The sequence below is a fragment of the Camarhynchus parvulus genome, chromosome Z (assembly GCF_901933205.1).
Source record: "Camarhynchus parvulus chromosome Z, STF_HiC, whole genome shotgun sequence".
NCBI lineage: Eukaryota > Metazoa > Chordata > Aves > Passeriformes > Thraupidae > Camarhynchus > Camarhynchus parvulus.
This window is the reverse complement of record NC_044601.1, coordinates 44,901,654-44,915,039: the sequence shown is the minus strand read 5'-3', so window position 1 is coordinate 44,915,039 and position 13,386 is coordinate 44,901,654. Positions and strand designations below refer to the sequence as shown.

At 42.2% G+C, this 13,386-nt stretch overlaps 1 protein-coding gene across 5 annotated transcripts in view; it reads right to left on the bottom strand.

The window, feature by feature from the left end:
• Positions 1–13,386, bottom strand: part of TNPO1 (transportin 1) — a 69,609-nt gene that overhangs the window by 39,806 nt on the left and 16,417 nt on the right. The window contains exons 2-4 of one of the 5 annotated variants that reach the window (XM_030969430.1): positions 12,499–12,715; positions 12,244–12,357; positions 9,700–9,781 (exon numbers count right to left, since the gene is read on the bottom strand). In XM_030969430.1, coding sequence (XP_030825290.1) covers positions 9,700–9,781; positions 12,244–12,348 — 187 coding nt within the window. In that variant the 5' untranslated portion in view covers positions 12,349–12,357; positions 12,499–12,715. Of the gene's footprint in view, positions 1–9,699; positions 9,782–12,243; positions 12,716–13,386 lie in introns of those variants that run through there. The other 4 variants (XM_030969428.1, XM_030969431.1, XM_030969432.1 and 1 more) reach the window with 4 other exon arrangements.

Below are 13,386 nucleotides of genomic sequence, written 5' to 3'. Positions count from 1 at the left end.
GGGTGAGGAGGAAGATGACAACATGGACTTCTGTGCTTAGTCAAGTGCACAGGAAAAGGAAACTATGACATTCCCAATGGAACTTGCTTAGACAGCACCTGGCAGTGAATGAATACAGATTTAGAGTCATTAATCTAACTGAAGAAATTGCATTGTCAGATGAGTAGAGGTTTTGGCACTCTCTGAATATATCAAAGGTGAATCTTTAAAATATGTGATAATCTGTTATTTGAATAGCTGTTGGTACACAATGATTACCTGAATGAGTAAACTAAGACTGTGTTATCAAAAAGAGTAACTCAGAACCTATTCAAACTGCTGAGTATTGGGAAACACAAAATACAGGATACAACATTGGTGTTGTACAGGGTGCTGCACAGTGGAAATTTTGATTAGTTTTCCTTCTGTCTATATCCTATAGGTATAGTTTAACAGAAAGTTGTGTGGTAGCATACAAGCGTAAATGTTCTAAGGCCAGACTGCTTTGTTTCTCTGATACCCTTACCAGCCAGTAAAGCTTCTTCCCCTAATGAAAGGACTTAATGAAAGGAAAACCTTCTCCTGTTTATTTACTAAGTCTGTACTCAGTGTGCTTCCATTTTTTTTTCTTCTTCCCTTCATTCTGGCTGATGTTTCTGAATATTATCATCAGACATTTAATTAGAAATATTAGGTTACACTCTGGTTAACATCAGAACATAGGTTTGGCACAACTGGAGGTGCTCTTCCTAAGCAGCTGTGTATCTAGCTAAAATAGGAAAATACACTTCCAAACATTTAACATTTTATTATTGTTATGATTTTAGGACCTTAGATTTTTTTTAACTTTGCTTCTTACCAGGAAGGTTAAGAATACCAGTGAAAATGAGACTTAGCTGAGATGCTTTGCTGGGTGACCATGCTGCTCTTCTGAGCAGTTATAAATCCATCTTTAGTCTCTTTAGTTTTCAGTTTCCACCTATGATTTCATCAGTCTTCTTTCTTTACAGAGGAATGAACACGTGGAAAACTGGGAGCTATTATCATTTTGTAAAGTTCAAAGCTCCTGACACTTACAGCTTGCCAGTCATAATTTTCTCTGATCAGTAGTGTATCTACTGATTCAGAAAAAAACATCCATCACTTGAAGTTATGTGAATGCTTTTTCCTTGGAGATATCAAACTAAAAATTTGTCCTGTTGAATCTGCACTTGTTTGAAGTGCCAAGTGTGTGACACTTTAGATGAAGCAGACAACTACTACAGGGCAAAGCAGTTATCAAGCCCCTACAGACTGGGGGATTGAGTGCTCCCTTAGCAGATTTGCAGATGACAAAGCTGAGCAGTGCAGCTGAACAGCACAAAACAGAAGAAAGGGATGCCATTCAGAGGGACCTGGACAAGCTTGAGAGATGAGTCCATGAGAATCTCCTGAGGCTCAACAAGTCCAAGGGGAGGTGCTGCCCCTAGATCAGGGCAATCCCAGATGAGTACAGACTGGGAGAAGAAACCAGTAAGAGCGCAGGACTAGAGGATGAAAAGTTGGACGTGAGACAACAATGTGTGCTTACAGCCCATAAAGCTAACCACATCCTGGGCTGCAACTAAAGCAGTGTGGCCAGTAGGGTGAGGGAGGGGATTCTGCCCCTCTGTCCTGGCGAGTCCCCTCCTTCAGTGCTGCATCCAGCTCTGTTGTCTCCAGCAGGAAGGACAACAAGTTGTTGGAGCAAGTCCAGAGGAGGGCCCCAAAGATGATCAGAAGGCTGGAACAACTCTCTTGCGAAGACAGCCTGAGACCTGGGGGTGTAAAGCCTGGAGAAGAGAACACTTTGGGGAGACCTCAATTGCTGCCTCTCAGCAGAGAGAGTGACTGTATTCACTGATAGACAGTGGTAAAACAAGGGAGAAGTTTTTAAACTAAAAGAGGAGAGATTTAGATTAGATGTTAGGAAGAAATTCTTTACTCAGTGGGTGATGAGGCAAAAGAACAGGCTGCCCAGAGAAGCAGTGGATGCCTCATCCCTGAAATTTTTCAAGGGTTAGATAGGGCCCTGAGTAATCTGATATAGTGGGTGGCATCCCTGCCCATGGCAGGGGAGTTGTAATTAATCTTTACTGTCCCTTTCAACTAAAACTACTGTATCATTCTTTGATGATTATGTAGCTCTGTCATGGCACAGTTGCTCCTGAATGCCTGTTGAAAGCAGAAGGCCTGAGCTTCATGGGGGTTCTAAAGAATGTGTACTATGTTATTACAGAAGGAGAAGCAAGGAGTTTAAAATGTTTGCAAAAGCCGTAGAAATGCTTATCCTATTACTGGTATTAGCATGAAACTGTGGTGTCAAGATGTGCCCCTTCCATGGACAGTAAAGATATGCAATTCTGGAGCTGGTAAAACATACTGTGGGTACTATTATTTGTAGCATTAGAAGTATTTTGGTTTCTTTCTTCCAGGTTTCACTCTCTTGTGACATTAGAGGAAAGATGTTTAACTTGTACATGAACACTGGTAATGGGCACTCCTTTACTAAAACAGATTTGGTGTTATAAAATGATTCGCTATCCAACTGCATCTGGCCCAGCACTGCAAGGTAATATACATGCTGAAAAGCTTTATCATCCCAATGCTTAACAGCAAGTATGCTTTCTAAAAACCTAGAAAGAGGTGGTGATATTGCTTCCAAAGAGCCTAAATCAGACACCAGCATACAGCCTTCCAAATAGGAGGCATCTCTGAACTGCATTGAATCAAACATTGCTTGGTGTTGGTTTGAACAGAATCCATTTAGAAACACCGGCAACACTTTGGTTTTCTTCAGGAAAACACGCCATAGGAATGCTTGATACTGGCATTTTAAGTACACTTAGATTTGATGTAAAAAATCAGCCAAACATCACTGAGTATGAGAGTTTACTTTTTAAAATAGCATATAAAGGAATACTCATTGCAGCCGGTAAAGAAACATTAAGGAAAGGTTTGAAACAGCTGATTACATACCTCCATCTTACACCTAAAGATTTATTTTAAGGCAAAAACAGATCTTATCCAAGACTACTTGAACTTCAGACAACAACATAGTAATTCTTTCCTTCTATGGTCTTCTGGAACAAGGAAAGAATTAACAATGAAGATTTCATATTCTTGATTCTGGATGTTCGAAGTAAGGAGCTCCAGGAAAGTGTTCCTGAAGCACTGAATCACATAAGATATCCACAATCAAATTCAGTTTCTTTCAAAACTCGAAATACATAATCTGTTAGGAGAAGACTTTACTTAAACCTGCACTACAAAATCCCTAAAGAAGCACAGAAAGGAATAATTAGTGAGCACATTGGGGAAAGCCATGGAATTTTTACTAACCTTACAAAACTAATCTGATAGTACGTATACTAAGTAAGTCCACCAATGATACTAAAGTGGGAGGAGCTGCTGACTTCTTCAAAGGTGGAAAGGCCCTGCAGAGAGACCTCAATAAACTGGAGGGCTGGACAATCACCAACTGTACAAAGTTCTAATGAGCGCTGGATTCTGCAGCTGCAGATGGGGCAGCCGTAGATGTGCAGGCAGACTGGGAAATGAGATGCTGGAAAGCAGTGCCACAGCTTTTCTGTGGTTCTAGCTGATGGCAAGTTGAACATGGTCAGCAGTGTCCTGGCAGCCAGGAGGGCCACCCGTGTCCTTGGGGGGCATCAAGCACAGCATCATCAGGCACAGCATTGTTGTCCTGCTGTGCTCTGCACTGGGGCAGCCTCACCTCGAGTGGCGGGGGCAGCTCTGGGCGCCGCAATAGCCTCATGTAAGGCTAGAGAGCGTCCAAAGGAGCTCCATGAGGATGCTGAAGGGCCTTGGGGGGGAGCCCTATGAGGAGCAGCTGAGGTCACCTGGTCTGTTCAGCCTGGAGGACACTGAGGGGAGACCTCATTGCAGCCTACATCTTCTTCTGGTGAGGGGAAGAGGATGGACAGGCACTGATCTCTTCTCTGTGGTGACCAGTGACAGAACTCAAGGGAATGGTCTGAATTTGTGTCAAGGGAGGTTTAGGTTGGATATCAGGAAAAGGTTCTTCAACCAGAGGGTGGCTGGGCACTGGTAGAGGCTCCCGAGGAAGTGGTCACAGCACCAAGCATGACAGAGTTCAAGAAGCATTTGGACAATGCTCTCAGGCACATGGTGTGACTTTTGGGGGTATTCTGTGCAGAGCCAGGAGTTGGACTTGTGACTTTGTGAATGAGTCCCTTCCCACTCGGGATATTCCATGATTCTACTCTTTCCCTTAAGATATTTAGGCAACTCAACTATTATATTTATGCACTCATTAGCAGAAGTTAGTCTTTTCGTAATTCTTCATGTATCTGAACTTCAGAGTATACTTTGCTGCTGTTAAGTAGGACACTATATAGAGTATGCAGCATTTTAAACTGTAAAGGCAGAGTAATCTGACTTGATTTCTGAATGGTAATGCAATCAGTTCCACTGCTTGACAATTATTTTTGTATATTTAATAGTGATTTGTAGGGTGGCTGTACTGGAGGGAAGTGGTAGGGGAGCTTCTGTTTTAATTTACCAATTAGAACTCCTGAATCACTTTTTTGGATTAATCCTTCTCAAAGGTATCTTCTTGAAATGGGTAACTGGCAAATTTACATGTAATCTCACACCACAGTCTTTTTCTTCCTCAGCCTCAATTATCTTTCAATACCAACATGGCAAGAAAGATCCTAATGGAATGGATTAATGAAAACTGCTCTCTGGATCAAGTTTAAATTTCAAGACTCAGCAGAAAACATTCACATCAAACTCACATGAACATTTCAGATTTCAGTAATATCTGATAAAAAGCCGTTTTGAATTATATGTGCAAAACTGGATTAATTATTAGTGTCATGATTACCCGAACATAAATTACGTTCTGTAAAAAGCTTTGTTGAAACAAAAACTAGGAGGAGGGAGGGGAGAGAGTAGGGTGGGGACAGGACCTGTCTCCATGGTAATGCTCCAGATCAAAGTACTCTGAGTGACCAGATCATCACATGAACAAGACCAAGAACTGCAGAGATCATGTTCTTCCATCTTCAACTGGTATATGAAAATCTGAAGTATTTTGGAAATAAGCCAAAAGACCATCCTTAAAGCCCGTGACAAAAACAGCACTAAAGCAGTGTTCTCAGTTTCAGCTCATTCACCTTCAGAGTAAAAGATCATTTTAAGGACTCTGATCCTTGACTGCAATAGCCTTACACCACTGACTGTGACCAATCAAACCACACAGATAACACTCTGCGGAGAATAAATAGTAGAGTTCCCAGGTTTGGATGGGGTGAAAAGTCAGTCACTAAAGCACCTTCACAAGATCACAGTTGTGTAACTGCAACAGAATAGACAACTGCAGTTTTACAAGCCAGCAGAAATTATCAGGACCATGATGCATTTCTCTCTCTATTTTCCCATTAGCGTAAGTACCTGCTGAGAGCCCAACAAACAAGGGGGGGAGGTGAATGAAGAACTTTATAGAAATAATGCAGAACTAACCATGTTCCATCAAATAACAATGGACATCTTTTCACAGTTCAGTGCAAGCCACATCCATCTCCCATTCCCAAAGTTCAGAATATTGTCTGAAATAAAAGTGTGGTGTAATTCTGGACTGAAACTAAGCAGAAAACACCAGGAAACTGATGTAGTTGCCCTACAACAGGACAATGCAAAATAAGAAGGATGCTATTTCTGCCTAGAGTAAAAGGAGAAAGAAATATCTTACAAATCTTGATTTATAAAAGGCATAAACAAAGCAAGTTTTCATATAGGCAACTTTGGAAATTTCATCATTGCAGTCAGCAAGGTCTGAAACAAACTCAGTACTTCTGTTTGCAGCATGAATTGTCCATATTATGACATCTAGAGGTTCTGACCTGCCTCAGGCTTCATATATCTTGAAGAACTACCTCAACACACCTTAGGCAGAGACTAGAACAGGCCCTCAGCAAGACAGCAAAGAGGCTGAAATTAGGAAAATACATTCTCATACTTTCCTTCAAAGAAACATACCTGGACTAGGGATGCAATAATGCAAACAAGGAAAGGGGGATATAGGTGCATGACTTGAATCAAAGAAGGGAAGTTGCAGTTAAATGGAAAAAGCAACAAGCAGAACTGATGCTTCCATGTCTCACTGGACTGTTTCAGTCAAACACACAAAACCCAGAAAATTATCTGAGAAGCAACATGCACACAACACTGCAGAAAACAAATTATTAACAGAATATGGAAGACTAGAGGATTCTGAGCTCACCTCAGAGGACACTGGAAGAACACAACCACAAACCCAACACTAAGGACAGGGCAGTATTACTACATTATCTGTGAGGTTTTTTACCTTCCAGTCCAAGAAGGAACAACTAGACTCACAGTGCCTACATGTAATATCTTCAATTATAGATAAATTAACAAAACAATTCTTTTTTTCATTCAGACTACTTTTCAGTTAATCCGGACTCCATCTTACGTACCTAAGGAAGATCTCTAAGCACCATACTTCGTGGGAACTACACTCTAGAGATCTATATCTTAAATTTTAATGGCTTGGGATCTTATTTTATTTCATCACCCTGCCTACTGTCTAACTGAATGCTGTTTCCTTAACAAGTTTTATACTGTGATATTTTTAACACTGGGGTTCATTCAGATTCCCAACTCTATCTTTAGAAATGCACATTAATTTTAAAATAATCAAAACAAACAAACCCTCAACAAAAACTAAAAAGCCCCAAAGAAACTAAAAACCAAACAAAACCCCCCACAAACAACCAAAACCAAACCAAACAAACCCCAAAAAACTATCAACCAAACCCAAAAAAACAAGAAGAAAAAATGAAGTACTTAAACCTTGGGCTATATGCTGTAGCAGCAAAGTACACCACGTATTTTCACTGATGAAATGGCAGCAGGACATTCCTGCTTCCAGGAAGACCCAAGCTTAATAAGCTTTGACAGGGCCCAGAAAAATTTAAAAACAAAACCAAGAAAACCCCTATTTACATGTAGGATTATCACAATAGGTCTTAAACCAGTAAGTCATAAGCATTCAGAAAAAAAAGTCTGATGGAACTATAACTAGAGGAAAAGAAGGTAACAGTTTTTTTTCAACTGAATAGTAACAGCACTAAAACAAAGCAAATTTCCTACACATAAGGTTTACCTTAGTATCTTAAAGGCAGGGCTCGGTGAAAGCCCTTTGTAAATGAAGGGTTGCAGAAGTTTTCTTGCAAAGTTAATTGTCCACAGAGGTGTAAGACTCAGGTCAAAGACAAATCAATCTTCACTGCAGTAGAATGACACCATTCACTGCAGTAGAATGATACTATTTAACACACATTTCAACTAACCAAATGACAGAATTCCCACATTCAGGAGCTGTCACCTAAATGTATCCTTATGCACTATTTTCTCAGCAGAAGTTTCAACAGTAGCAAAAAATTGAACCAAATCTCAGTTCCATCTGCTACCAAGCCAAGCTTTTTCTCGTGGACTATGAAAACACCTTAATTTTTATTGAAAAAGCTGTCAAATATGTTATAAGCCAATTTTCATTGTTCCTTCTGCTGGAATAGTATGGACACAATAAAAACAAACTTCTAACACTATGAATATCCATGCTTTGGTCTGTGGCCAGGCTGTAGAGACAGACAACCAACAGAACTGCTTCAGGAGGGAAGAAAACGGAATCCTTTCTCAGTCTTACTGAAGTCAGCTATCTACTGGGATGAGTCCATCCAAGTACTGCAGCTGCTGACCAGCAGTTCTAACAGTCTCATTACCTTACTTGAGCATGAGGGAAGGTGAAGGGCTTTTGGCTGGATTCAAAGCAAATCAAATCAACATTCTCCTGCTATTCTTCATTAGTCCTACTTAAGCAAGGTGACAGAATTCAAACATTTAGAATTTTGCAAACACCATGAAAAATACCAACCAGACTTGGTTATGGTACCTTCAAATGTTGCAAATTTCCAGAAATAGAGATACAAAGGTAAAAAATAGTTGCTTAGGACAAAAGGTTATGACCCTAAAAATGTCATGATGCTGGACAAGAGCATCACCGGAGTAACAGATGTTCTTCAACAGTCTCACAATATACCTGATGTATTTGTGAGAGATATCAGTGCAATCTGATCCAAAACACTGCTCCCTGGAAGTCAACTTGCTACTTCTTCCCAGCTTGCTTGGCCCCTCAACCTGCTGCAACCTGCTGTTTTCCCCTCAGATGAAACAGCTTTACACTCCATAACAGCTCCTACTCTTTATCAAATTCTACAGAGGTCAAGGTGATTAAACATAAGGAAGGGAAAAGATGACTACTGAATAACCAAAATAGTTCTGTTAGGAAGGTAGATTTTGACACACCACTAAACACCAAACATTTATGACAATCTAGAACCTCAGGCTCAAATGGTGAATGAAGAAAGAGAAATCAGGAAGTCGTATGTCAGAAAACAAATTCATAGAAAAAAAAAAGTGAAACATCCTTCTTATCACATCCTTTGTACAGATTCCATGTCCCACTACTGGAACTGCTCTGCTTTAAATTTTTCTGGTAATGGTATAAAGGACATGGTATCTACACTGGCACCTTATTCAAAGATACCATATCCTGGCTGACTCAAATCTTGAAAATGTTCTCAGACTTAAGAGACTTTACAGATTACTAGGTGACTTCCTACACAGAACACACAAAAGCACTTAGATATACTCTAACCTTGAAACAGGAAAATATACTTTCATACTCCTCTCTGTTTTCCTCCTCCTGAAGCAAGCTGATACAACCAAAACAGTACTTAAAATGTAGACAAATATTCTTGACAATTCTTTGAACATTACAGGGCCACACATAAGTAAAATCTAATTCAAAGGGAACACGCAACCATTCACAAACAAAGATGTGAAACATCAAGGGGCAGAAAAAGCACTAGCAGCAGAACCCTAAAGGAAAAAAACCTAGAAAACTACCCAAACAACCAAACACAATTACAAACACATGTAAAGAAACAGATGTGCTAAAGCACATCTTGAAACAAATTTTCCTTTCTCAAGCAAAGACACTTCAAAACAATAGCTGCAGTCCACTGAGAAGACAACCTTTCACATTCCCTGAACACAAAGTAATTGGCTGAATTTACCAACTGGTAAAGGCTATACAGTATGCCATATACAGTCTGTACTGTAATGTCCATAACCATAGAACGACATGATTGATGTCTAACTGTATTTTACTACAATTAAATCTTCAGAATCACAATTATGACAGACATCTTTGGACAACTCTAAATATGTAGTCTTCAAGTATTCAGCAGTCTCCTTACTACAGTGATAATTATCATAACTGAACTTAGCAGTATGTTTTACAATGTATATAGTCATGATTCACCACAGTTATTCCACAGCTTTACTGCAGTCCAACAGAGGTATGATGCTCTAACATTCTCAGAAGATTTCACAGGCCATTTAGAATGGATTCCATTCTAAGGCTGATACTGCAAGTACTAATAAGGTATCAGATTTTTTTTCCCCACAAAGACCACTGAGTGCACTGAATTCTACATGACTGCGGACAGGTCAACCAACCAGGAAGCTGACTAGAGCCAGTTCTTTTTTTCTTTGAAGCAAAACAATAAATTTATTTTTAAAGGCCAAAATATTAAAATAGAAGTCACTATCTCAAGAACTTACCTTCAGACTTCAACTTTGTAAGAACAAAAATCAGGTAGTTGTTGAAATCTGGATACTGATTAAGTTGTTCTAGTTTCTGAAGATAAAAACTGTTAAGGAAAGTTGAATCTTTACATACAATATTTATAGCTTTCTGGATACAAAGATTGTTATATTTGTTATGTACTACTACATCAATTCAATCAGCTGTGACTATATGCTCATGACATACAGAGCATGAACAACCTGAAAACAGTTCCTGTAATTTTCTCACTGAAGCTATAGCTTTTAGTTATGGGGAAGTCTAAAAAATAATCCATGGGCAGACATAAAAACTAACAGATCCTTAAAGATATCTGTAAAGCCGTATCACTGGAACAGGCAGCTGAACATTACCAACAACTGTGCAGTCAAATGGATCAAAATGTAACAGAAAGGAGAAGAAAGAACAAAAAGAGCAGTATTTAAGAGAAACTTAATGAGAAAACACTTAATTGGTCTACGAAATTAAGACTAGTTCTTGGACCAATTTTCTTAGCAACTTCACCCACTTAACTTTTCCTTTTTCATTCCATGAAACATACAATAAATTAAATTGAAAAATATCTGAAACCATACTAATTTATAACTTTACTAACAAAGGGTTTTAGCTAATGTATACTTCCCACTTCATTGTATTTGACACCTGAACACCCAAGTGTGCTAAAACAGCATCATAAAGAAACAGCACTGCAAAATAAAGGCACAACTTTTTTGATTTTTCTACAAAAAATCATGGAGTAAGTACTTTAAATTTGAAACCATTAATCACAACCCCGCTTGGACATGCTATTAAACAGCATCCTAGAACACAACAGACATCACAATTCATTTCTTTTTGTGTGTGGAACCTTTACACACACACAAACAAAGCCTTCTACCTCTAACCTTTACTAGCCAACATTGACACAGCAGGGAGTTTTCACTATCACTTAAAAAGAATTTCAAGCATCAGTTGAAAGGACTTTTGTTCAGTTAAGTTCTATACATGATCAAGACAGACAGCATCACTTATACTGCCCATCATGCATATATGATGCTATAGCTCAATAAACAAACAAGATGTAATCAAATTATTTGAAGCAAAACTTTAAAGTGTAATTTTACACTAAAGCCACATTATAAACATTTTTCCTATAAACACTTTGATATGTTAAATACTAAAGAGCATCGGTTTAAGCTTGGGGCATTATCAGAAGACTACTTCTTTAGACTCTTCTGTTTAGGGTTTTTCAAAGAAAGCAATCATATTCTAAAAATTTAGAACACAGCTGAAAGAACAAGATGATCAAGATGCAATTAACCTTCACTTTTCAGACAGGAGTAGAAACCTTCCTGATAGTCACTGCATTTGCTACAAAAGTGTAGAAATGGAGCAAATTTGGCTTAAAGCTAAACTCTTAATATAAATGTATACAGACATATGTTCTTACCTACTTAAATAAACTCTGCTGCCTTCTGTGGAGACCTTTAAGAAAATGCCTTAAATAAAAAGAGATTCAGATAACAAACTCCTCATAGAATTTCAGCACTTCTGTAAATTTCATAGCTCTTATGGCTAGTGCAAGGAGCAGGAAACAATAGATGAGGCCTTTATTTTTTAAGGCCTATGCTTCTATCAGTCTTAATGTAAGATTTTGGCTTCTCAGTCCTTACTCCTTAAAACCTTGGTAATCATTACTTCCACAATGAAGAGTAACCGGCAGGGAGGGGTGGGGGGGAGGCCGCGGTGGGAAGAGGAGGGATGGGAGTGAAAAAACATCAATACACAACACCAAATCAAAGCAATACAAGAAGCTACGTGCTGTAGAGCTCCTCATTTTCGTGAATTTTAAAGAGCCGAGTTTCAGGATCAAGCTTCCAGACAAATAAAAACATCCTGGACCACGCACCAAAATGCGCAGTGTCACAACCAGCAGGCCCACGAGGGCGCGCAGGCAGCGGCTCTGCCAGCGGCACTACCCCCACCAGCTACGGCTTTCACCTCGAATCCCGGCGCCAGATTACTTCGAGAGGCCCCAGCTCGCCCCCTCTCTGCCGCGGAGACAGCGGGCACACCCCGCAGGGCACTCCCGGCCCCTTCGGCGGGACCCGCCGGGCCGAGGGCCCCGTTCCCGCCTGGCCGCCCTAGAGGCTGGGCGGGGGAACCCGAAAGAGCGGCGGATATCGGCGGAGACGCGCCCGAGCACAGGCTTTGAAAATAAATAAATAAAATTTTAAAAAAGGCCTCCTACGGTCAAACCCAAAGTGGCCCTTGTCTCTGGGCTAACAGGTGCCCAGCGCCCGCCGGGTGAAGGCGGCCCCGCGGCCCACAGGCCGCCTCGGAGGTTCAAACGCCGCGCCACGGCTGCCCACTCCGGCCAGGGCTCGGCCTCCCACGCTGCGGCGGCTCCCCGGCCGGGCCGAGCCGGGCAGGCCCAGCTGCCGCAGCGCCGGCCCCGCTGCCGCGCAGGCCACGCTCCCCCCGCCCGCCCACGGCCGCCCCCGGCCCACTCTCGGGGCCCCGCCAGCCTCGGCCAAGGATACTTGTTGCACGGCTCTCTGCGTGGTCGTGTCCGGGGACTGGGACTCCTTGAGCAGCTGCAGGATCTGCTGGAGCCCCTGCTCGTCGGGCTTCCACTCGTACTCCATCTTGGCTGTCTGGAAAACAGCAGACAACAGGCGGCCGCGGTTGGCGGCGCGGCAGGGCCCAGGCGGGGGCGGGCGGAGATGAAGGAAGGCCGGGCCAGGGAAGGGGCGCGGCAGTGCCCGCTCCGTTCCGGCTCTCGTGCCCCCACGCACCCTAGCAGCCGCTGGAGAGACGCAGGACACCGACCTGCTCCCGCTGCTTCCGCGCCGAGCAGAGACTGAGTCACGACGAATTTGTGATCCGGCCCGAAGAGCCGCCTCGCCTCCTGCTGGGTCCTAGCGCCGGGCACGGCTCCGCCCGCCCGGGCCGCCTCGGGGCCGCCGGCGCCGCCGTCCGCCTTTCCCCGGTGCGTCCCACACTGCCAGGAGCCTGCGGGCGACAGAACGCGAGCACCTCAATCCTGGCCGACGGGAAACGGGGAGCCCACGCCGCCCACCCGAGAACAGACAGAAACCTCCAGCGAACGGGACAGGCGAGGAGCGGAGGGACGCCCCGGGCCCGGCCCAGCCCCCTGGGATAGCGCCCGGCAACGAGTGCGAGGCTCCCGCCTTGCCACGGAAGAGACGTGCGGGCGCGAAATCAGAGCCCGGGGTCAGGAACGTGGTACCTGCTGCACATCTACGTCATTTGGCTGAGTGCTAAGCAGATCTCAGAAGTTCCCAATTCCACATGTAAAGAGGGAACAGGACAAAGTACGCAGGGAAGCAGGGGAGGTTGGGGCGTGCAAACTCCAGAGAAACTGCTTTGAATATCCACTGTATCTTAAACTTAGACCCAAAATATATCACGGGAGATCTCGAGTTAAAATTGATAATTTAGATACATATGTATATATGTAAAATATGCATTACACATGTATGCATGCAGTTATTTTTATGTAATATACTAACAGAATAATACATGCTGTTTAAAACTGGTCTAAAACGTGAAAGTGAAAGACAGTAATTCCCTGGTTTTTATAACCTTACTTTTAGGCACTGTGTAAGCACCTCACTTGGCATGAAAACTAGTTTCTGCTGCAGTACAGAACTCAATTGAAA